Genomic DNA, 24392 nt, shown 5'->3' on the forward strand with positions numbered 1-24392 from the left:
CATATAAAATTATTTTCCAAAGATTCTCCTTCAAAAATGTCCTACAGCTTTCTTTTTCATTCAGAATTTGTCCTAAGCCTGTTTTCTCTAAACAACTGGTCTCATTTTAGGATAAAATTACATTCTTTTTCCCTCAACAATATTTGTCCTCATTCCTTATGCCTTTCTTATTAAAAACTCATCTTTTCTTACATACATAGTTTCTACCCTTATTTCCATCAGTCCTCATTACATTTAGCAGAATTTTATTTTTAGAAGCTTTAGTGTACAAAGTTAAATAGGAAACAATTGTGAACTGTTGCTCCAGAATTCTTAAGATAGGAAATTCATGTTTACCTTGTATAATTCTAAAAATGTTTTCCATAGTATTCTTTCAATAAAGCATACCACATGTTTACCAACAGGCCCAAATATCTTCAGTTTCTCTGCAAGAAAAACCCCAAAACACAAACCTATGTTCAGTAATCAATGCTTTTCTACATTATTTGGACAAGACTTACATATCCAGCGAATTCAATCCAATTTTATCATTTAATTTAGCAAAGATTCAAATTTTAAGTGACCAAAGATTTTGAAAGCTATGAAAACTTTTATGTGTAAGCCTTTTAATTTATTTCAGTTTTTTAAATTATCCATGAAAATTTTAAGAGAGATGAAACAAGCATCTTTTTAAGTTATTATTATTATTGTTATTATTTTTTGCTGACAAATTACAACAGAAATCACATAAGTTTATTTCACACTTACTAAACCTTGGTAGAATAAAAGTTATATATTTAATGCTGATAACTCTAATTTTTTAATGTTTTTATTTATTTTTGAAGGAGATAGAGAGAGAGAGAGACAGAGAGAGAGAGAGACAGAGCATGATTGGGAGAGGAACAGAGAGAGAGAGGGAGACAGAGAATCCGAAGCAGGCTCCAGGCTCTGAGCTGTCAGCACAGAGCCCAATGCGGGGCTTGAACCCATGAACTGTGAAATCATGAGATGAAGTCAGACACTTAACCAACTGAGCCGCCCAGGCACCCCTAATGTTGATAACTGTAAAGACAAGTCTTCCTTAGTTAAACTAACAAACTTATATGAATTTAAATACAGAATATGTTGCACCTAGGTCGACTTCAGAGACAATCCACTTGTCTCCACTGTGCATGTTGACCTGAGGTGTCTTTGGGGAGAGGAAGTGAGCAGTTTAAGTCCAAGAGAACCCTTGGGCCCTTTCATGATGACTGGGGACATATCCAGTTTGAACTTGATAAGAAGATGTTGCAACAGCTTGGGGTGCTCTTTGCTCCTCGATAGCAAGGGTAGAAGGAGCAAGAGCCAATGGCACTGGATGCATGGAGACTGGTCCAGAAGAGTTATGCACACTGCACCCACTGTGGTGCAGAAACGGGAGGAGGAGCAGGTGGAGGCAGAAGAGGTGAGGCACTACCAGTAATCTGGGGGAGGATAAAACCCAGAGTGCAGACAAAGAGGACTTCTAGTCCTAAAGCTCATCAGCTCATACAGGAACATACACATATTTCTTTCCTCCGACAAAAGTGAAAAAAGGCAGCCCATGTCAAGATAGAGAAGTCAGGGCAGACACACATTTATTTTCTCCAACAAAAAGTGAAAATAGGCAGTCCATGTTGAGCTGTAGAGATCAGGGACCCTCCCTGAAACAAAAGGAATTTTGGCAGCTGCTTGGGACTACTCCTTAAATTCCCTGTCCAGAGGTAGCTGAACCAGATAATTGGCTGCAATTAGCATAGCCATTAATCTAGTAGATAAATGAAGGAGAAAAGTCCACTGACAAGACTCAGGAAATATTCCTCCAGGACTCTCAAAATCTATTCCTGATCCCACATAACAGAAGAAGAAACAAGAAGGAAGCTAGTGAGTTAGGAAAAACACAGCAGGCATGTATAGGATCTCGTTAGCAAAGTGTTTATAAGAGAGACAAGGTGGGGGTGCATAGAAAACATGACAGAACACAAGTAATGTGGTGAATTAACAGAAGTAGAAGAACTGATGCAAATGGGTAAGAAGAAGTTGTCTTTAGGCCCCGTAAAGGAGTATAGACAGATCATCCTTGTGGCACAGGGCCATAAAGATCTGACCAAATGTAGGGGCGCCTGGGTGGTGCAGTCGGTTAAGCGTCCGACTTCAGCCAGGTCAGGATCTCACGGTCCGTAAGTTCCAGCCCCGCATCAGGCTCTGGGCTGATGGCTCGGAGCCTGTTTCCGATTCTGTGTCTCCCTCTCTCTCTGCCCCTCCCCCGTTCATGCTCTGTCTCTCTCTGTCCCAAAAATAAATAAACGTTGAAAAAAAAATTAAAAAAAAAAAAAAAGATCTGACCAAATGTGATTTTGTTCCATTTTCCCTGAAACCTACAAAGAAGGTCTAATTTATAAATAGTATTGAATTTGAAGGTCCCATTAATGGACCAATTTTCATCATTCTTCAGAGCATGTTGAGGCCAGGCACTATTACTGAAGAAGATGAGATGCTTCCTTAAATCCTGTTGTCCAAGGTAACCTCAATGTGCTGGAGACAGCCTGAATGGGGAATCCTTTGGGAGTGAGGAAGTTGATCACACGGTTGATTCATAGAAAACAAGGAGATCAAAAAAAAAAAAAAAAAAAGAAAACAAGGAGATCACATTAACAATCTAGGAGTCCATTACCAAAATCCCCCTCAGCTCTGAATGGCACCACATCAGGAATATTGGTGAAGGTTCCTGGGATCAGAGTGGTGGGAGGCATCCTTCTTTGGTGACCACTCTGATAGTTTTGTACTACCTGAAAAGGGATGTTCAAATTTTCACTGCCCTATTGTATCCTAGGCTACAACAGGTGTTGATGAATGGACTGAAATGCCACAAAGAGTGTGGTTTCTTTCCATTTTGAAGGAGTCAATATATTTGGCAACTAGTAATAGCCTCAAGGTCTAGTATTAATGGAAAAGGCATAGGTTGTTAAGAAGGGGCAGCTATTTGATATCATATTAAGCATCATATACCTAGGGTAGAAGTACTTTCAATGTCTTGATTTCAGCTCAGGTCATGATCTAACTGAGATTGAGCTTCACATTGTGCTCTCCCTGATAGTGTTGAGCCTGCTTGGGATTCTCTCTCTTAATGTTTCTCTCTGCCCGTCCCCTGCTCATGCTCTCTCTCAAAATAAATAAATAAAGTTAAACATAATAATAATAATGATAATAATAATAATAAACACCAAACCATACTGCAATGACATTGTAAGAAATCTAATCAAATTTATCATGGAACAGTCAGTAAGGTTTCAAGAGAGAAAGAAACCTAGCCCACTTTTCCAGCCAAGCTGGTTCAGTCCATTACTTGCATATCTCAAAATATATTATAAAAAACTTATACTTAAGAATAATAATATGAAAGTAAATTTTGTTTTAAATTCATTTATTTATTAGTGTGTTTATCTGTACAGCTTTCCTTACATTAATGACATGTGAGCAGTTAGAACTTGGAGCCATGCATGCCTAGGTTAAACATACACAGTGACAGAGTGAAAGTGGTGCTATCATGTTTGATGTTTACATTTCAAAATGATAGCCCTCCATCCTTAAGAAAGATATATTCAATGGGTGACTTGGGTGGCTCAGTTAAGCATCTGACTCTTAATTTCGGTTCAAGTCATGATCTCACGATTTATGATTTCAAGCCTGACATGGAGAACCACCATCAGTCTCTGTGCTGACAGCATGGAGCCTGCTTTGGAGTCTCTATCTCTTTTCTCCATGACCCTTCCTGCTCTCTCTCTCAAAAATAAATAAATAAACATTTAAAAAATATATTTGAATTTCAATATTGGAATAAAAGATTATGTAGCCTTTTGAAATATATAAGCCAGGTAAAATTTATTGTTTTAAGATTGGTTTTAACCAATGGTTACTCTTTATGCCTATACTCAGAGAGAATTTACAGTAAAATTCTAGAAAATTTATGTTGTAGACAGGATCTCATACTTATATTCTAAACTGGGTAAATATTATGAATAGAATTACGTTCTTTCTTAACAAAACCATTTAAGTTTTAATAGTTTCACCTTATATTTCTTTATAGATTATATTATATAATACATGGTGTAAAGCAAGGAAACATTTGGGTATTACTATTAGAATACTTAGATCATATAATCTAACAAAGAATAAGTATTTAGGGGCAATTTAACATTTACTGAATCCATTAATCATTGACTAAATTATTAATTGTTGACTGACTCAATACTTTCATCTGTTAAATTATAATATATTCTATAACACATGAAATTTTTTAAGCCATAAACAATGAGATTTATATAATTTGAATTCTAATCCTAGGAAAAGGGAAAAACATATTTTTTTAAGATCAAATGACTATTGCATGTTGGCATTATGTTCTGTATTATCTTTTATGCTAACAGTGTATTTGGGCATCTATATTTTATTTATTTTTTTTAACATTTATTTATTTTTGAGAGACACAGTGTGAGTGGTGGAAGGAGAGAAGGAGATGCAGAATCTGAAGCAGGCTCCAGACTCTGGGCTGTCAGAGAAGAGTCTGTTGCATGGCTCGAACCAAGAACCATGAGATCATGACCTGAGCTGAAGTCAGACGCTCACCCATCTGAGCGACCCAGGCACCCCTGGACAGCTTTATTTGAAATCTGTTCATTAATCATCTACAATTTCCTATGTTAATTAAACTGGTCTATTTTTTTACTGATCAGATGGCCACAACCATGCTTGTCAAGGTCTCAGTAATGATTCCATTGTTTTAAAAATTGTTTCCAGGGCAATTCCAGGTCATAGGACCAAGAGCACCAGTCATTGCCTTTGTTGGGGAAGAGGTTGTGGTTTCCTGTCATCTCAACCCATCAGTAGATGCTCAGAACATGGAAGTGAGATGGTACCGAAATGATCCTTCAGGTCTGGTGCATTATTATGGGACTTCCCAGGATCATATGGACCAGCAAATGCCAGAGTATCAAGGGAGGACCAAGTTCCTGAAGGGGAATATTACCAAAGGGCTTGTTGCCCTAAGGATCCATCACATCAGACCTTCAGATGAAGGGGAGTATGTGTGTTTCTTTGAAAGCTCTACATTCTACAATAAAGCACAGTTCAAAGTGTTGGTCACAGGTGAGTCTCTGCAATTAAAACTACTGTCCAAATTGTATTATTTTGTTTCCATCAGCAGTCTGAAGTAGTGCTGTATATGGGTAAAGGTGGCTAAATCTATACAAACACTATGACTGAATGCCAAGAATGTTAAATATGCAATCTAATCAGTCTGCCTCAACATTCTTGGGTGGTAGTAAAAACACATTTTAATCATTTGTCAACATAATTTCTTTGAAGAAAAGAAAAAGTAGGTATTATAGTATGTTCTATCTCAGAAGAGTCCCAGAAGTGTATCTTAGTCTATCTTATAAATTTCAGAGGGAGTTAAAAGAGACAGAAAGAGGGGCGCCTGGGTGGCGCAGTCGGTTAAGCGTCCGACTTCAGCCAGGTCACGATCTCGCGGTCTGGGAGTTCGAGCCCCGCGTCAGGCTCTGGGCTGATGGCTCGGAGCCTGGAGCCTGTTTCCGATTCTGTGTCTCCCTCTCTCTCTGCCCCTCCCCCGTTCATGCTCTGTCTCTCTCTGTCCCAAAAATAAATAAACGTTGAAAAAAAAATAAAAAATAAAAAGAGACAGAAAGAATCTGAGTAGCTGCCCTCTGGCTAGGTTTTCTATACCTTGCTGCTACCACTCTGGGAAAAGCCCAGTCACATGTGGTCTTGTTCACTATTTAGTATGACATCCTTCTTTATTCAGATCCCTGCATAATTTGTCCCCTTAGATCTCACTCCTGCTCAGATATTGACCAAAACACACACACACACACACACACACACACACACACACACACCCCAAAACAAAACAAGAAAAAGCCCACAAAACTATATTGCCAGAGTGAAAGACTAAGGAAGGACTGTAATTCAACCACACACTGAGCCTGAAACACCATTTTCTCTATAGACATTATAGGGCTTTACTGAGCTCAGAAGATGAGTTTTTGTATCATCTTTCTTATAATGGACATAATATAAACTAACCCAATATAATGAAAGAGACAATAATATTGACCTTCCTCCCAAAAGCAGGAAAACGTTTTCCTTCAGAACTCCCTGACCTATGTGCAAATGCTCCTTCCTCTTATTTAGTGACAATTGTGCATAGGTCCCAAGTAACCCTTAATCCATGTTTACACAATAAAGGATGTGTTCTTCTATAATTATTCATAAATTAAACGGGAGCATGTGCAAAGACACTCGCCTGCAAGTTTTAAACACCTTTGTGAGTTACCATTTTTGTAACCAGACATTTTGAGCCACACATCCTCTGATAATATTTCTGACGAATCATGGAAAGAATAGTAACCTCCTTCTGAGATTCCTTCCTGAATTTAAAGAATATCTGCTTTTTATGCAAGTATACTCGTGTTCTTCACTGCAAGTGTCTATTGTATGCAAATGACTTTCAGTGTACTGGAGACATTTAACCAGTCACTAAGAGGCATGAATGAAACCAATTATATTCATTCATTCATTCATTCATTCATTCATTCAGCTTTGCCTTTTGAACAGGGATCTTTCACTCTATTGTGGTAACTTCTGAAGCAATCCAGGTGTTAGACATCCACTTCTATAAGTCCTACAAACATTTCCTAAACTTTGGATAAACTCTTATCAAGGGCTTTGGATTTGAAAACTGTAATTGCTTTTGCAATGAACAATATGTCATTCCTCAGAATCATCTCAATTTATTTATCTCAATTTCTTTACTTGCTCCTTGTTGAGAGTAACTCTACCACTAAATAGAAAACAAATTTCCACTATGTGTCCTTTTTAACCCAGTCTTTAGAAGAGTGCATTTCCTACCTTGACGCTCTTGGCACTAAACTCTGACATCATGCTTGTGATTGAATTTGTTTTGAGCTTAAACAATGGTTAACTGACACACCTTCCCGAATCTCTTATATCTTGTACATGAGTTTTTATTATACATCAACTCATTGTTTGTTCCAAATCATTTATGCAAGGGAAGTTGTATTTGCTACCCAAGCACAAAAAGCCAGGCCAAGCACTTTAATTTGCACTGTGAATATATATTTAAAACAAAGTATGCATTCCACCCATCTTTTTTATGAAGCCCAGAAGACCCCACAACATCCAAAGATATTTGGTTTTTCTCTTGGTTGGCTTTTCTCTTGTTTCCTGTGGGCAGTACAAATATGTGGATTTAATATTTGAACTAAGTACAATATTTGCATAAACAACCTTTGACTTTAAAAATTAATGAAAATAGGTGTACTTTTAAATTCTTAAGAAATTATATCATCCTCTGGCCTACTGTAAAATAAACTGGTATCTAAATATTGACATAATAAGTGATTACAAATAAGCTTTTAAGAATCAAGATTTTTTTCCAAAAAAAAAAAAAGACTTCTGTACTACTAAAATGTAGTTGTGCTGCTTTTTTGCCACATTTTGTTGATTTTAATGGGAGATATCTCATTTTTGGACCTGCAATCCTCATTCATTATAAATAAGAAAAATAAAGTCCTATATTGATAAAATGCTCTGATGTTCTTACCTCTTCCAGATGAATTATCCATGAGCTTGTGTAGTTCATCCTGGGATGGATCCATTTGTTTCCAATCCCATATCCACTGCAAAATAATATCTGGTGCTGTGTGACTTTATAGTTTTCATTTGTGCCAGATCTTGAGACCAAGTCCTTGGTTTTCTCTAGCTGGATACCTCATATTTTTCTGTGATTGCCTTAGTTACTATGATTTTTGTCATGAATTTCTTTAAAATATCTCTCCTTCATGGAGGAATAACATTTTTCTCAGGGTCAGTAATCAGTTCTGATAAGGATGCAGTCTCTGCAGGCAGCTCAAGAATTCTATACTATCTCCTAGAGAAAAGATTCTTCTGTATCTTGAGTCAAATGGAACCAACTCATTTCCCATTCTGTTTAAATACCCAGGAGGTTCTGGGTAACAAAATTTCTGCAGAACCCACAACTGCAGTGAACACCTACATTAAATTCTACTTAAATACAATAAGCATCAGTAACTTCTATCTGTTTGATAGTTGTAGAGTACAGGTAAGCAAATCCATCAATCAATACCTATTAAGGCAACCACAAATATAGGTTGAAAACATAACCAAAATATTTTCTAAGAGATAAGAGATAAAAATGAAGGCCCTGATATTAGGTAACATAATCAGATGGTGTCATAATGGTGAAAACTATGAGATTTCTCTCCCTGCCATGGTCATAAGACAATACAAATCCCAGACTCTCAAAATAGATACAGTATGTATTAAAATCAGCCTGTGTTATGTCAGAAACCATGTAGGTCTCAAGTATGCCCATTAGAAACCCATGAAGGTAGAACAATGGTGACCTAGTTTACTCACCTGCTGGAAAACTTTTCTCCACTTTGACCCTTCAGTCTTCACTTGATAATTCATAAGAGAACATTAATGGCTAAGGCAGCACTTGGAACACATTTTTCAAGCCCGTGAAATTATCCATACCCAACACCCCTAATTTCCAATCCTATTTTTAATCCAGACCCAGAGGTTGTGTTCTACCCCTAGCTCCCAAATTTAGTAAGGCAAACAGAATAGCATAATTCTAAATACAACTTTTCTCTCTATAGAAAATCAGATACGAATTAATCATTTATTGTGTTTCTACAAAGACCTGCCAAATATAATCTTCTCTTTAGAAATTACCCATCCAGAATGACATTTCCCTTCAACTTGTAGCAAGCAGCCTAAACACATGGAATACAATGGATGGCCTTTCAAATTGAAGGATCCAGCAAATGAAAACCATTTTTCTTTTTATTCTTAATTTATTAATTCTTTAAGATGAATAATATTTATTAAAACATAGTAAGCACTATATATGGAGTAATATTTATAACCATCATGTGTTGAGACTCTTTTTTTTCCTGGTTTTATAAAAAGGGAATGGAGGCACAGGGAGATTGAGTCAATAGATACACTGGGTCACTAGTCCCAGCAAGTACAAGTGTAACTCTTTGACTACAGAGCCTATTATCATAAGTGTGATGCTCTACTGATTCTCAAAGCCATTGCATTCTGAGAATTCCATGTATCAGTACTAGCACTGGTTGGCACCACTCTGCCACTTAGGTCATTACTGACTTGACACACTATATACTAGTCACCAAATGGTGTTAAGGGTTTGGCCATCCATGCAATATCAGAAATCATTGGATAATTTTCCTTCATAAACTTCCTAGGATGACTATCATAACAAATTACCACAAATGTGATGGACTGAAAACAAAAGACATTTATTTTCTCACAATTCTGGAGGCCAGAGTCCACAATCAAAGCGTCATCAAGGTTATGGTCCATTGGAAGCATCTAAGGAGAATGATTCTTTGCCTCTGACAGCTTCTTGTGGCCCAGGCATTCCTCTGCTTTTGTTGGGATCATTCCAATCTCTGGCTCTATCTTCAAAGGACCAGTTTCCCTGTGTCTCTGTGCCTAAATTCCTTTCTTTTCATATAGACCATAATCCTTTTGGATTAAGACCCATCTGTTCCAGTATAATTTCATTTTTACTAATTACATGTACAGAAGGCATCCAAATAAATGCACAGATATTAAGGATTAAGACTTGAACATATCTTATAGAAGACAAAATTCAACACAAAACAAGGATAGTTTTGTCCTAGTAAATTTTATTTTTTGTAATAGACTGTAAGAGTTACTGTACATAATACTGTACAGAATGCTACACTACTATTCAATGAAGTCAACACACAGTAGCTTAAACCAGAATTTCTCCCATGGTACAGGGATAAAGGAACTAGAACTGGAAGAGTAGGTACACACTGTGAGGTTTACACATTTCTCTCAATTTGATGTTTTGCCATATCGACAAAATTCACCTTTTAATATGATTCATAGGAACTGTCTGTGCTCCAGTCCTTGAGAAGTGAGAAAAAAATGAAGGAAAAAAGTGTATCTCCTTTCTCTGAGGGAAATATTCCATAAAGCACATATATCATTTCCATTTCACAACACTTCTATCAGCATATCAAGGCCACTTTTAAATGTAAGGTGGTTTGGAACATTCAGTCTTAAATGGGACTGGGATATTCATAGTTAAAATTTATATTATTTCCCGAAATGTTCTATCCAAAATAGCAGCTACTAACTGCATATTTCTCTTAAATTTAAATTTAGTTGGAATGAATTTAATTGACTAAAATATGAAATTCATTTCCTAACAAAATTTCGGGTGCTCAGGAACGACCTGTAGCTAGTTATTTGGACCACATTGATGTCATAGCATTCCCAACGTCATGAGAAGTTATTTATTTAAAAATAACTTCTTTAGAATTAGGCATTAAAAGACAATTGTAAAGTGACTACAAATTTGCTACAGAAAACCATCCTATGTTCCTTTAAATTCAGTGACTGCAAATGAATTGATAGAGTGTTTTTCCACTCAACTTAGTTTTTTAAAAATGTTTATTTTTTAGAGAGAGAGAGAGAGAGAGAGAGAGAGAGAGAATATGAATGATCCAGAGAGGGGCAAAGATAGAAGGAGACACAGAATCCAGAGCAGTCAGCAGGCTCTGAGCTGTCAGCACAGAACCTGATATGGGGTTCCAGCCCATGAACTATGAGTTCATGACCTGAGCCAAAGTTGGACACTCAACCAAGTGAGCCACCCAGGTGCCACATTCTTCTAACCAACTTTAAGAATCATCAAATAATATAATCAGTGATGTTTCAACTGGGAGGGTGGCAAAGGAAAACAATACAGACATGCTTGGTATGTGGGTACTTTATTAAATGTTGATACAGCTGATTTTTTCCCCAAAGTTCTTTGGCTTAGTTATTTTTCTAACTCTCTTTTATGAATAAGAAAAATGAACTTCATAGACATTAATTAAAATGTAAACTGGAAAGAAAACTCTTGGAGATGTGTACTTTCTCTGTCTCTCTTTGGCTTTCCTAGTCTCAGGTACAGCTCCTCATATTCACATTGAGCCTGGCAATAGGATGGACATGAAGATGACCTGCACATCCATGGGGTGGTATCCAGAGCCTGAGGTACAATGGAGGGACCTTCAAGGACTGCTCTTGGCACCAGCCTTTGAGACAAAGAAAATAGAAGAAAATGGACTGTTTCATGTGGAATCATCTATCACAGTTGATAAAAATTCAAGAGCAGATGTGTCCTGTGTTATAAGGAACCTAATACTCAGTGTGGAGAAGGAGGTGCATGTCTCCGTAGCAGGTCAGTTTCCTCCAAAGTTGATATCCTGAGAAGTCCCTGCTGATCAGGAAGTTCTTACTGATAAAGACCCATGATTGACACACCAAAAGGATATTCTAATTTATCCATTTCTAAATTTTAATGCAGAGAACCTGGAAAAAGTCACATTCTGTCTTGTTTTATATTTCTTCTTATGATGGAAATGTCATTCTTCTACTTTATGCAGATGAATACATGAGTGGAAAAAAGTAATAACGTTTTTGAGGAAACCATCAAAGTTCTTTCTAAACTTCTAATCCCACTGCCTAGGGAAAGCATATTTTCACAATTTTCTGTTTTCTCCCATCTTTCAAATTGATTTGAATCCTGGCAGTGCCATTTATCAGCTTCATGGTCGTGAGTAACTATTGACCTTCCTGTGCTCAGTTCCCATGTGTTAAATACGGATAATCATAGTGTCTACCTCATAAAGTTGTTATGAGTATTAACTCTTATGATTAATAGCACAGGCAGAGAAGAGCTCAGACATTCCAATAACTATCCAAAGTGACAGTTCAAAGAAATAGTTTGCCCATGTGATCTCTTCCAACTTCCTGGATATACAAATATCCTTATTTGAAGTATTGTAGCCTGTCAATAACATTCTTTATCTCTTGTCCTTTCTAATCTTTCCAGCTTCATCCTTCAGCCCTGTCTTCCTTTGCCTCCAATTCTTCCCACCCCTCACTCATTCCCAGAACATATTCACCTATGCAATATCCCATGTAGGCTGTTATTGACACATTTCTTCTATTTTTCCTCTAACCAAAGGTTTCTTCCTGCTCCCTCTGTATTTAACCTTAACCTCTCAGAAAGCTATTCTGTGTTAAGTGCCCTCTTTACTCATACATTATTTTGATTATATGTGTCACTATTTCCCTAGAATGAATATAAACTTCTGAGGATACTGTGTCTATTTTTTATATCCCCATTACTTAGAAAAATACCGATCCACAATATATTTTTCTACAATGCATAAATTTTTGTATCACCTTTAATCAGTAAGTGAAGTGACATTTCCTTTGTGCTTTGGTTTGGGACATCATATTGGTTTAAGTTAGTTAGAAAGAAAACTTGAGGTGGAAAATGTGAAAGAAGCAAACACATACACCATGATAGAGAAAACATTTTAAAAATGCTCATATATTTATATATACATATATACATATATGTTTGAGATCATCAATTAAAAATTACACAGACATTTTGGGGCATCTGGGTGACTCAGTCAGGACCTCTTTTGAAGTAACAGTATTAAATAAAAGAATATAAAAATGATACTCATTTTTACAGATTTTATTTGCTAGCTGACACATATTTCATAAGAAATGGGGAATTGAATCTCTGTCTCAAGAACCTAGACATGAATTCCATTTAGCTTATCATCCAAGATGTCACAATTTTTCCTTTAATCTTTGGAAATGCTCCACATGCTTCTTATTCATTGGTATATTGTCAAACTCACATATATATTTATATAGAAAATAATCAGATAGAAAAGACACATGGAAAAGTCAGTGTGGGGTCTGTAGCAGAAATAATGGAGAAAAGGATGAAAAAATACTTAAATGCATTTTTAGACTTTTATTTGTTGTAAGAGAATTATTTGTTGCAAATATAATAATATTTGTTAAATTTTGATTGTGGGTACATGGATGCCTGATGAATTATTTGTATGTGTTCAGCATATTAAAACATTTGATAATTTATAAAATAAACATCTGAGTCTCCATATATCAAGAACAGGAAAGGAAACTGAAGCCTCTTTAGGATTCCAAAATTCTTTAGAATTGCAGGGAGAGGTAGATGAGGCTTAGAATCTGTGCTCTTCCTCATAATGTCCCCTAAAGGAAAACATCTAGGGATTTGTTCCCAACAGCCAAGTCTCTGATAGCAAGCTGAATACTAAGTGAGAAATTTTATATTTTTCAGATACCTTGTTTCCTGAGGACTGTCCTTGGGCAGTGGGGTTTGCAGTTTTCCTGTCTCTCCTGGCCTTTGGTGCAACAATCAGTGTTCTATTTGTGTGTACCCGAAAAGCCAAAGGTAAACTTAAAAAATGGTGAATTGGCCTCATTTTTGGAAGAATTAGAATATAACAGTAACAAAAAATTCATAAATGATCTGTAGGTGGTCTTTAGCATTTAAAATTGGGAATAAGAAAACCTGAACAGACTCATCCACAAACTTATGGCTTTGAATGTTTGTCAGAAACTAGAGGTTATCTGATGAAGGTCAATTACTTCATCAAGGAAAAAAAAAAACATGCTTGGTTTGTTTATGAACTGACACTTAAATTTGTGGGTTCAGAAACAAGATTATATAATGCTTTGTTTATGTGTTTATTTATGCACCCAGAGATAATCAATATCTACAATATAATTTAACTGAAATCTTAGTGTAGCATTGGGATGGTTTTTTTCTGTTATCAGAATGCCACTTTTCTCTAATATTGGGAGAGGGGGCAGAAATCAGTATAGCAGTATTCAGAACATTTCTTTGTGAGCAAAAGCAAGAAGATATTAACAAATTAGAGCTTTTTCCAGGCCATGAGTGCCCGTGACTGCCTTTCTCCAGTCCCTAGAAAATAATGCATCATAAGAACCCATTTTTCTGTGCTCTGGCTTGATTACGGTTCTCTACATATGCCTGGCTACCCACAGCCTGTGGCACTTCTGTCCCTCACTCTGAATGTGTTCAGTGAGTTCTTTAAAGAAATGCTCTGTTCAGAAATAATATTTGTGCTGTAGACAGGCTTAGGTCATTATTCCTGTAGAACTATGATATATTTCTATTTACATTTGTTCTACATTGATTGAATTTCCAGTATCTTGAAGGTTACTTTCCTGCCAATGTGATTTACCTCCACTAGGTAGGAGAAGAGAATCAGGGCAGTGATCAAAAGTAAAACAAAACAAGCAAACAAACAACAAAACAAAACCAAAAAAAACCCACAAAACCCTGACCATGAAGAGAAGCATTGCATTGTGTTAAAGTTCTTCTCTCATCACCTGTCAGTTCACAAAAATGATATAGTTCATACTCCTAAATTTTTATACAACTTAGAAATCCCTTTAAATATCCAATACTGTCTACTTTGTCAATATGAAAAAAAATAGTTTTTTTTTTTCTAAAAATGTGAGAAATATATTTTCATGGCAGAAAAATGGTATTTATCAGAGCATAGCTGATAAATTTTATTTAATTGAAAACAATTGTTAACTGTACTGAAATTAAAATGAAAAACTTAATAAAAATGTATAGCTGACAAACAATACTACGTTAGTTCCAGGTCTACAACAGATTGATTCAAGAACTCTTCACATTATGCTTTGTTCACCAAAAGTGTAGCCACCATCTGTCACTAACAGCTATTACAATATATAAATTATATTACTTAAGCTGTACCTTTCATTCATGAGACTTACTCAGTTCATAACTGGAAGCCCATACCTCCCACTCCCTTTCACCTCTTCCTCCAACAGTCCTGCAACAACCAGTGTGTTCTCTGTATTTATGGTCTGGTTCTCTTTTATTTGTTTGTTTTGTTTTAACAAACAAATGACTATCACACCTAGTCATTGTGATAGGTGTCAGAAAACATTGCCTGGTTTTGAATTGCATTTCACTGATGATTAGCGATGTCGACGATTATTATATGTGTCTGTTGGCCATCTTGAAAAACTTTCTATTCAGATACTCTGCTCATTGTTTTTTTAATTTTTTTCAACGTTTTTATTTATTTTTGGGACAGAGAGAGACAGAGCATGAACGGGGGAGGGTCAGAGAGAGAGGGAGACACAGAATCGGAAACAGGCTCCAGGCTCTGAGCCATCAGCCCAGAGGCTGACGCGGGGCTCGAACTCACAGACCGCGAGATCGTGACCTGGCTGAAGTCGGACGCTTAACCGACTGCGCCACCCAGGCGCCCCTACTCTGCTCATTTTTTAATTGAATTACTCATTTTCTTTTTCTTCCCCTTTTTTTTTTTGCTGCTTTCTTTTAGATATTTTAGATATCAAGCCCTTATCAGAAATATCACTTACAAGTATCTTCTCTCATTCAGTAGGTTGCCTTTTGCTATGTTGATAGTTTCCTTTACTGCACACTTTTTTTTTTTTTTTTGGTACAGTCCTAGTAGTGTACTTTTTGCTTTTGTTGACCTTGTCTTAGCAGACATATCCATTAATACGTTGCTAAGATCAATATCAAAGAGATTGCTGCCTATGTTTTCTTCCAGGAGCTTTATGGTTTCAGACCTCAGATATAAGTATTTAATGTATTTTTATTTTTGGTACGGTGTAAGAAAGTGTGTCAGTTTCATTTGTTTGCATATAGTTATTCAGCTTACCCAGGCCATTTATTGAGGAAGATTTTTTTCTCCTATCGTGTATTCTGACCTCCGTTGTCATAGATTAACTGACCATAGAAGCATAGGTTTATTTCTGGGCTCTCTCTTTAGTTCCATCGATTCGTGGGTTTCTTTCTTTTTTGTGTATCAATAAAATACTTTTTTAGTTATTACAGCTTTGTGGCATAATTTTAAAATCTTGGATTGTGATATATCCAGGTTTGTTTTTCTTTCTCAACATTACTTTGGGTATTCAAAGTGTTGTGTGGTTCCATACATTTTATAATTATTTGTCTTATGAGAAAACTGCTATTGGTATTTTGATAGGGATTACATTGAATCTGTATTTTGATTTGGGTAATATGGATATTTTAGCAGTATTAATTCTTCCAATCCAGGAGCATGGAATATATTTCCATTTGTTTTTGTCATCTAAATTTCTATAATCTATATTTTATAGTTTTCAGAGTACAGGTCTTTTTCCACTTTGGCAAAGTTTAGTCCTGGGTATTTTATTTTTTGGTGCAATTTTGAATGGGATATTTAAAGACATTTTTTTCTACAGCTTCATTATTAATGTTTAGAAATGCAGCTGTTTTCTGTATATTAATTTTGCACCATGAAATTTTACCAAATTCATTTATTAATTTTCATAGTTCCTTGGTGTATTCTACAGGGTTTTCTAAGTATAATATTTTGTCTTCTGCTAAAAGGCACGGTTTTCTTTCTTTCTTACTGATTTGGATGCATTTATTTCTGTGCATTGTCTGATTGGGTGGTTAGGATTTTCATTACTTTTTTTTTTCTTTTTAAGTTCCATTTGTTTTATTGCCAATTATTTATTCATTCATTCATTCATTCATTCATTTATGTATTTATTTATTATTTAATATAATTTATTGTCAAATTGGCTAACATACAGTGTGTAAAGCGTGCTCTTGGTTTTTGGGTTAGATTCCTGTGGTTCATTGACTACACACAACACCCAGTGCATATCCCAGTGCCCTCCTCAATGCCATCACCCATTTTCCCCTCTCCCCCACTACCCCTCATCAACCCTCAGGTTGTTCTCTGCATTTAAGAGTCTTTTATGGTTTTCTTCCCTCCCACTCTGTAACTATTTCCCCCGCTTCCTTTCTCCAATGGTATTCTGTTAATTTTCTCAATATCCACATATGAGTGAAAACACATGATATCTGTCTTTCTCTGACTGACTTATTTCACTCAGCATAATACCTTCCACTTCCATCCTTGTTGCTGCAAATGGCATGATTTCATTCTTTCTCATTGACAAGTACTATTCTATAGTATATATATCACATCTTCTTTATCCATTCATCAATTGATGAACATTTAGGCTCTTTCCATAATTTGGCTATTGTTGATAGTGCTGCTATAAACATTGGCATACATGAGCCCCTATGAATCAACACTCCTGTATCCTTTGGATAAATTCCTAGTAGTGTTATTAGTGGGTTATAGGGTATTTCTATTTTTAATTTTTTGATGAACCTCCACACTGTTTTCCACAGTGGTTGTACCAGTTGGAATTCCCACCAGCAGTGCAAGATGGTTCCCTTTTCTCTAAATCCTAGATAGCATCTATTGATTCCTGAGTTGTTAGTTTAAGTCACTCTGACTGGTGTGAGGTGGAATCTCAGTGTGGCTTTGATTTGTATTTCCATGGTGATGAGTGATGTGGAGTATCTTTCCATGTCTGTGTGGGCCCTCTGAATGTCTTCTTTGGGAAAGTGTCTATTCATGTCTTCTGCCCATTTCTTCACTGGATTATTTGTTTTTTGGGTGTTCAGTTTGGTCAGTTCTTTATATATTTTGAACAGTAAATTTATCCAATGTGTCATTTGAAAATATTTTTTTCCCATTGGGCCAGTTGCGTTTTACTTTTGTTTATTATTTCCTTTGTAGTGCAGAACTGTTTTATCTTGATGAGGTCTCAATAGTTTAATTCTGCTTTTAATTCCCTTGCCTTTGGGGATGTGTTGAGGAAGAATTGGCTGCAACTGAAGTCAAGGAATTGGTTGCGTCCTTTTTCCTCTACAGTTTTGATGGTTTCCTGTCTCACATTTAGGTCTTTCATCCATTTTGAGTTTATATTTGTGTATGGTGGAAGAAAGTGATCTAGTTTCATTTTTCTGCATGTCGCTGTCCATTTCTCCCAACATTTGCGAAAGAGACTCTTTTCCATTGTATGCTCTTTCCTGCTTTGTCAAAGATTAATTGGCCATACTTTTGTGGGTCCAATTCTGGGTTTTCTATTCTCCTCTATTGGTCTATGTGTCTGTTTTGTACCAATACTGTACTCTCTTGGTAATTACATCTTTATAGTAGAGGCTAAAGTCTGGGATTGTGATGCCTCCTACTTTGGTTTTCTTTTTCAATATTACTTTAGTTATTCAGGGTCTTTTGTGGTTCCATACAAATTTTAGAATTGTGTGTTCTAGCTTTAGGAAGAATGCCAGTACAATTTTGATTCAGTTTGCATTTAATGTATAGATTGCTTTGGGTTCTATTGAGATGTTAACAACATTTATTTTTCCAATCCATGAGCATGGAATGTGTTTCCATTTCTTTGTTTCCCCTTCAATTTCCTTCATAAGTTTTCTATAATTTTCAACATAAATATATGTTATATCTTTGGTTAGGTTTATTCCTACGTATTTTATGGTTCTCGGTGCAATTGATAATGGTACCAATTTCCTGATTTCTCTTTCTGTTGCTTCATTATCGGTGTATAAAAATGCAACAGATTTCTGTACATTGATATTTTACCCTGTGACTTTGCTGAATTCTTGTATCAGTTCTAGCAGCATTTTGGTGGACGCTTTCATGGTTTTCCATGTAGAGTATCATATCATCTGCAAAAAGTGAAAGTTTGACTTCTTTTTTGCCAATTTTGATGCCTTTTATTTCATTTTATTGTCTGATTACTGATGCTGGGACTTCCACCACTATGTGAAACAACAGTGGTGAGAGTGGGCATCCCTGTCATGTTCCTGATATCAAGGGAAACACTCTCAGTTTTTACCCATTGACAATGATATTAGCTGTGGGCTTTTCATAAATGGCTTTTATGATGTTTAAGTATGTTCCTTCTATCCTGACTTTCTTGAGGGTTTTTTATTAAGAAAGGATGATGTATTTTGTCAAATGCTTTTTCGGCCTCTATTGACAATATCATATGGTTCCTATCCTTTCTTTTATTAATGCGTTGTATCACATTTATTGATTTGTAAATATTGAAGGAGCTCTGCAGCCCACGAATGAATTCCACTTGATCATGGTGAATAATTATTTTTATATGCTGTTGAATTTGATTTGTTAGTATCATGTTGATAATTTTTGCATCCATGTTCTTCAGGGATATTGGCCTGTAATTCTCTTTTTTTGTGGAGTCTCTGTCTGGGTTGGGAATCAAAGTAATGCTGGCTTCATACAATGAGTCTGGAAGTTGTCCTTCCCTTTCTATTTTTTGGAACTTTTTGAGAAGGATAGGTGTAAACTCTTCCTTAAATGTCTGGTAGAATTCCCCTGGGAGGCATCTGAGCCAGGGCTTTTATTTGTTGGGAGATTTTTGATAACTGATTCAATTTCTTCACTAGTTATGGGTCTGTTCAAATTTTCTATTTCTTCCCATTTGAATTTTGGCAGTGTGTGGATGTGTAGGAATTTGTCCATTTCTTCCAGGTTGTCCAGTTTGTTTGCGTATGACGTTTCATAGTATTCTCTGATAATTGCTTGTGTTTCTGATGGATTGGTTGTGATAAATCCTTTTTAATTCATGATTTTATCTATTTGGGTCCTCTATCTTTTGTTTTTATAAAGTCTGGCTAGGGGTGTATCAATTTTGTGTATTTTTTTTTAAAATAACAGCTCTTTGTTTCATTGATATGTTCTACTTTTTTTTGTATTCTATATTGTTTATTTCTGATATGATCTTTATTATTTCTATCCTTCTGCTGACCTTGGGGTTTATTTGCTGTTCTGCTTCTAATTCCTTTGGGTGTACTGTTAGATATCGTACTTGGGATTTTTCTTATTCTTTGAGATAGGCCTGAATTGCAATGTATTTTCCTTTTAGGACTGCCTTTGCTGTGTCCCAAATGTTTTGGACTGTTGTGTTTTCATTTTCATTTATTTCCATATATTTTTAATTTTCTTCTTTAATTTAATTTAATTTCTTCTTCTTTAATTGGTTGACTCATTGATTTTTAATAGGATTTTCTTTAACCTCCATGCATTTGGAGGTTTTCCCAATGTTTTCCTGTGATTGATTTCAAGTTTCATAGCATTGAGATCTAAGAATATGCAAGGTATTATCTCAATTATTTTATATTTATTGAGGTCTATTTGTGACCCAGTATGTGATCTATCTTGGAGAATGTTCTGTGTGCATTTGAGAAGAATGTGTATTCTGCTCCTTTAGGGTGAAAAGTAAATATATCTGTAAAGTCCATCTGGTCCAGGGTATCATTCAGGGCCATATATTTTCTGTATTGATTTTCTGTCTGGATGATCTGTCCATTGTTGTAAGTGGAATATTAATATCCCCTGACATTACTACATTCGTATCAAGAAGGTAGCTTATGTTTGTGATTAATTATTTTATATATTTGTGTGCTCCTGAATTGGGAACATAAGCATTTATAATTTTTAGCTTTTCTTGATGGATAGATCCCATAATTATGTTATAATACTTTTTCATCTCTTGTATCAACCTTTATTTTGAAATCTAATTTGTCTGATATAAGGATGGCTACTTCAGCTTTCTTTTGAATTCCAGGAGTGTGATAGAGGGTTTTCCAACCTATCACTTTCAATCTACAGGTGTTCTCAGGTCTAAAATGGATCATTTTTAGACAGCAAATAGATGAGTCTGGTTTTTTATCCATTCTGACACCCTGTGTCCTTTAATTGGAACATTTATTCCATTTTCATTCAGTGTTATTATTGAAAGATATGGGGTTAGAGTCATTGTGTTATCTGTAGTTTTCATATTGTAGTGATGCCTGGTCCGTCGTGGTCTTTGCAACATTCCACTCACAGAGCACCCCTTAGGATCTCTTGTAGGGCTGGTTAAGTGGTGATGAATTCCATCAGTTTTTGTTTGTCTGGGAAAACGTTTATCTTTCCTACAATTCTGAATGATAGGCTTGCTGGATAAAGCATAGTTGGCTACATATTTTTCCTATTCATCACATTGAAAATTTCCTGCCACCCACTTCTGGCCTGCCAAGTTTCAGTAGATAGGTGTGCTACTACCCTTATGTGTCTACCCTTGTATGCTAAGACCCGTTTATCCCTAGCTGTTTTCAGAATTCTCTATCTTTGGATTTTGCCAGGTTCGCTATGATATGTCATGCAGAAGATCGATTCCTATTACATATGAAGGGAGTTCTCTGTGACTCCTGCATTTCAATGTCTGTTTCCTTCCCCGGATTGGGGAAATTTTCAGGTAGATTTGTTCAAGTACACTTCATGTCCTTTTCTCTCCCTTCTTGTTCTGGAACTCCTATGATTCAGATATTATTTCATTTCATTGGATCACTTAGCTGTCTAATTCTCCCCTCATGGTTAAGAATTTTTTATCTCTCTTTTTCTCAGCTTCATCTTTTTCCATAATTTTATCTTCTGTTTCACCTATTCTCCCCTCAGCCTCTTCCATCCTCACTATCACTGCCTCTAGTTTATTTAGCACCTCATTTATAGCATTTTTTTTAATTCATCATGACTACTTTTTAGTTCCTGATATCTGCAGCAATAGATTCTCTGCTGACTTCTATGCTTTTTTCAAGGCCAGTGATTAATCTTATGACTATTATTCTAAATTCTTGTTCAGTTACATTGTTTATATCTGTTTTGATTAATTCTTTAGCTGTCATTTCTTATTGGAATTTCTTTGAAGAGAATTCTTCTGTCTTGTCATTTTTTCTAGTTTTCTGTCCCTTCTGCATTTTAAAAGCTTGTTGTGTACGCTGCACCTGCGAGCACTACTATATTATAGAGTGGTCATACACTGTTCAGGCCCTGGCCATTCAGCAGGTATTTCTTGGAGTATGTTACTTGCTCTTTGTTTTTGTGACTCTGGTTGCTTTTTCTGCCTACTCAAAGTGATGTTGTGGACCCTCTACCAGGTGTGCTTTGATATGTTCATGGAAGTGGCCCTATGACCCTCCACGTTGTCCCCATGGGCCCCTGGAGATGTCTTTGTCACTTTGCAGCCCAGACTCTTGGAATTCAATGTCCTTTGAACTCAACACTGCTTTTTTTTGAGGGAGGAGGGAACTTTGGGTCCCCCTACTTCTCCACCATGTTGTATCTCTTCTTCATTACTGTTTTGAATACAAGTGACAAGAATGGACATCCTTCTCTTGTTCTGTTGTTAGAGGAAGAACTGTCATTTTTTTAACCATTATATATGATAATAAGTGTGGTTTTCCCATGTACAAAATTAATTACACTGAAGTATGTTCTCTCTAAACCCATTTTGCTAAATTTCTTTATCATGATAAATATCAAATTATGTCAGCTGGTATTTTCTGCATCTATGGAGATGATTACATAACTTCCATCCTTTATTCTATTAATGTGTTATATAATGTTGATTGATTTGTGGATACTGAACCATCCTTGCATCCCCAGAAGAAACCCCCTTGATCATGGTGAATGACGTTTTTCAAGATATTATTAAAGGTGATGTGCTAATAATTTGTTGAGAATTTGCATCTGTGTTCATCAGGAATATTGACCTGCTTTTATTTTGTTTTGTTTTGTTTGCTTTAATGTCTTTGGTTTTGTTATAAAGGAAAACATTTTTTTTAATCTTGGAATTATTTGGAAAATTAATTTGTTTTACATTTTTGGAATAGTTTGAGCAGAATCAGTATTAACTCTTCTTTAAATTATGTGTGCAATTCACTTGTGAATACATCTGGTCCTTATGTTGTATGTCAAGAGTTTTTGGATCCCAATTCAATATTATTACTCAGAATTGGACTGTTCAGATTTTCTGTTTCTTTGTGATTCAGTTTTGGAATATTATATGTTTCTAGAAATTTATCCATTTTTTTTGGTTGTCTAGTCTGTTGGTGTCTATTTTTTCACAGTGGCATAATTATAATCCTTTATATGTCTCTGGTGTTGGTTTTGATTTCTCCTCTTTCATTTCTGATACCATTTATTTGGGTTCTTTCTTCTTTCTTTCTTTCTTTCTTTCTTTCTTTCTTTCTTTCAATAAGTGTATCTAAAGGTTTATCAATTTTGTTTATTTTTTCAAATGACCCAGCTCTTGGTTTCAGTGATATTTTCTATTTTTGTCTCATTTTATTTATTTTCATTCTCATCTTTATTATTCTCTTCCTTCTACTAACTTTGTATTTTGTTTCTTCTTCTTTTTCTAGTTCATTTAGGTGAAGTGTTGATTGTTTATTATGTATTTCTTGATCTTGATGCAGGCATCTATAATATTGAATTTTCCTCTTAGAACTCTTTGCTGAATCCCAAAGTTTGTGAGAAGTTGTATTTTTATTTTCATTTGTCTCCATGTATGTTCTCATTTCCTCTGATTTCTTAGATTACCCATTTCTTGATTAAGAACATATTGTTTAGCCTCCTCATGCTTGTGTGTGTGTGTGTGTGTGTGTGTGTGTGTGTGTGTTTTCCAGTTGTTTTCTTGTAAGTAATTTTTAGTTTCTTACTGTTTTGGTTCAAAACATTCTTCTCCTGATTGCAATTTTCTTAAATTTATTGAGTTTTTGTTTGTTTGATTGTTTGCTTTGTTTTGTTTTGTTTTGCTTTTGTCCTAATGTGATCTATTCTGGAGAATGTTCCTTGTGCACTTGTAAAGAATGTGTATTGTTATGTTTGAATAGGATATTATGTATAAATGTGTTAAGTTCATCTGGTTTAATTTGTCAGTCAAAGACATTGTTCCCTTATGGATTTTCTGCCCTGCTGATCTCTCCATTGAGATTAGTGGGGTACTGAAGTCCTTTACTATTATTGGATTACTGTCAATTTCTTTTTTTTTTTTATGTTTGATAATACCTGGTTTGTGTATTTAGGTGCTCTAGTATTGAATGCACTGATAATTACAATTGCTATATTCTCTTTTTGGATTCATTGTTTATCTTTAGATAGTGTCTTTCTTTTTCACTTCCTAGAATCTTTGTTTTTAAACCTATTTTGTATAAGCACATCTAACCCACATGTTTCTTCACTTACATTTGCATGGCAAACACTTTTCCATCCCCTCACTTTAATCTTTATATGTCTTTATGTCTAAAGTAAGTCTCCTTCAGGCAACATATGCATGGGTCTTTTTTTTTTTAATCCATTCTATCATACAACATCTTATATTGAAGCATTTTGAACAGTATATTTTAAATAATTATTGATAGGTACATTATTGTCATTTTATTTTTTTTCTTAGCTTTTTTCATCTTTCTCAGTTTATTTCCTCCCTTGTTCTCTTTTCTTGTGATTCATTACTTTACTTAATGGGATTCTTGGCTTTTTCTTTATATTTTTGTAATATCTAGTATAAGTTTTTGGTTAATGGTTACCATGAGGTCCATACACAAGATCTTAAGTATATAACATTTTAACATAAGTTCACGTTCAATTAAATTCAAATACATTTTAAATGAACTTCAT

General features: G+C 35.4%; 1 protein-coding gene across 1 annotated transcript in view; it reads left to right on the top strand.

Annotated features, from left to right (window-relative positions):
* Nucleotides 1-1326: 1326 nt before the first annotated feature.
* LOC121023557 (butyrophilin subfamily 1 member A1-like) overlaps nucleotides 1327-24392 on the top strand; it is a 76765-nt gene continuing 53699 nt past the window's right edge. Inside the window, exons 1-4 of the mRNA XM_040465514.1 lie at nucleotides 1327-1423; nucleotides 4795-5142; nucleotides 11069-11350; nucleotides 13301-13414. Of these exons, the coding sequence (XP_040321448.1) occupies nucleotides 1327-1423; nucleotides 4795-5142; nucleotides 11069-11350; nucleotides 13301-13414 (841 nt within the window). The remainder of the gene's footprint in view (nucleotides 1424-4794; nucleotides 5143-11068; nucleotides 11351-13300; nucleotides 13415-24392) is intronic.

The sequence above is a fragment of the Herpailurus yagouaroundi genome, unplaced genomic scaffold (assembly GCF_014898765.1).
Source record: "Herpailurus yagouaroundi ecotype Mexico unplaced genomic scaffold, PumYag 566, whole genome shotgun sequence".
Lineage (NCBI taxonomy): Eukaryota > Metazoa > Chordata > Mammalia > Carnivora > Felidae > Herpailurus > Herpailurus yagouaroundi.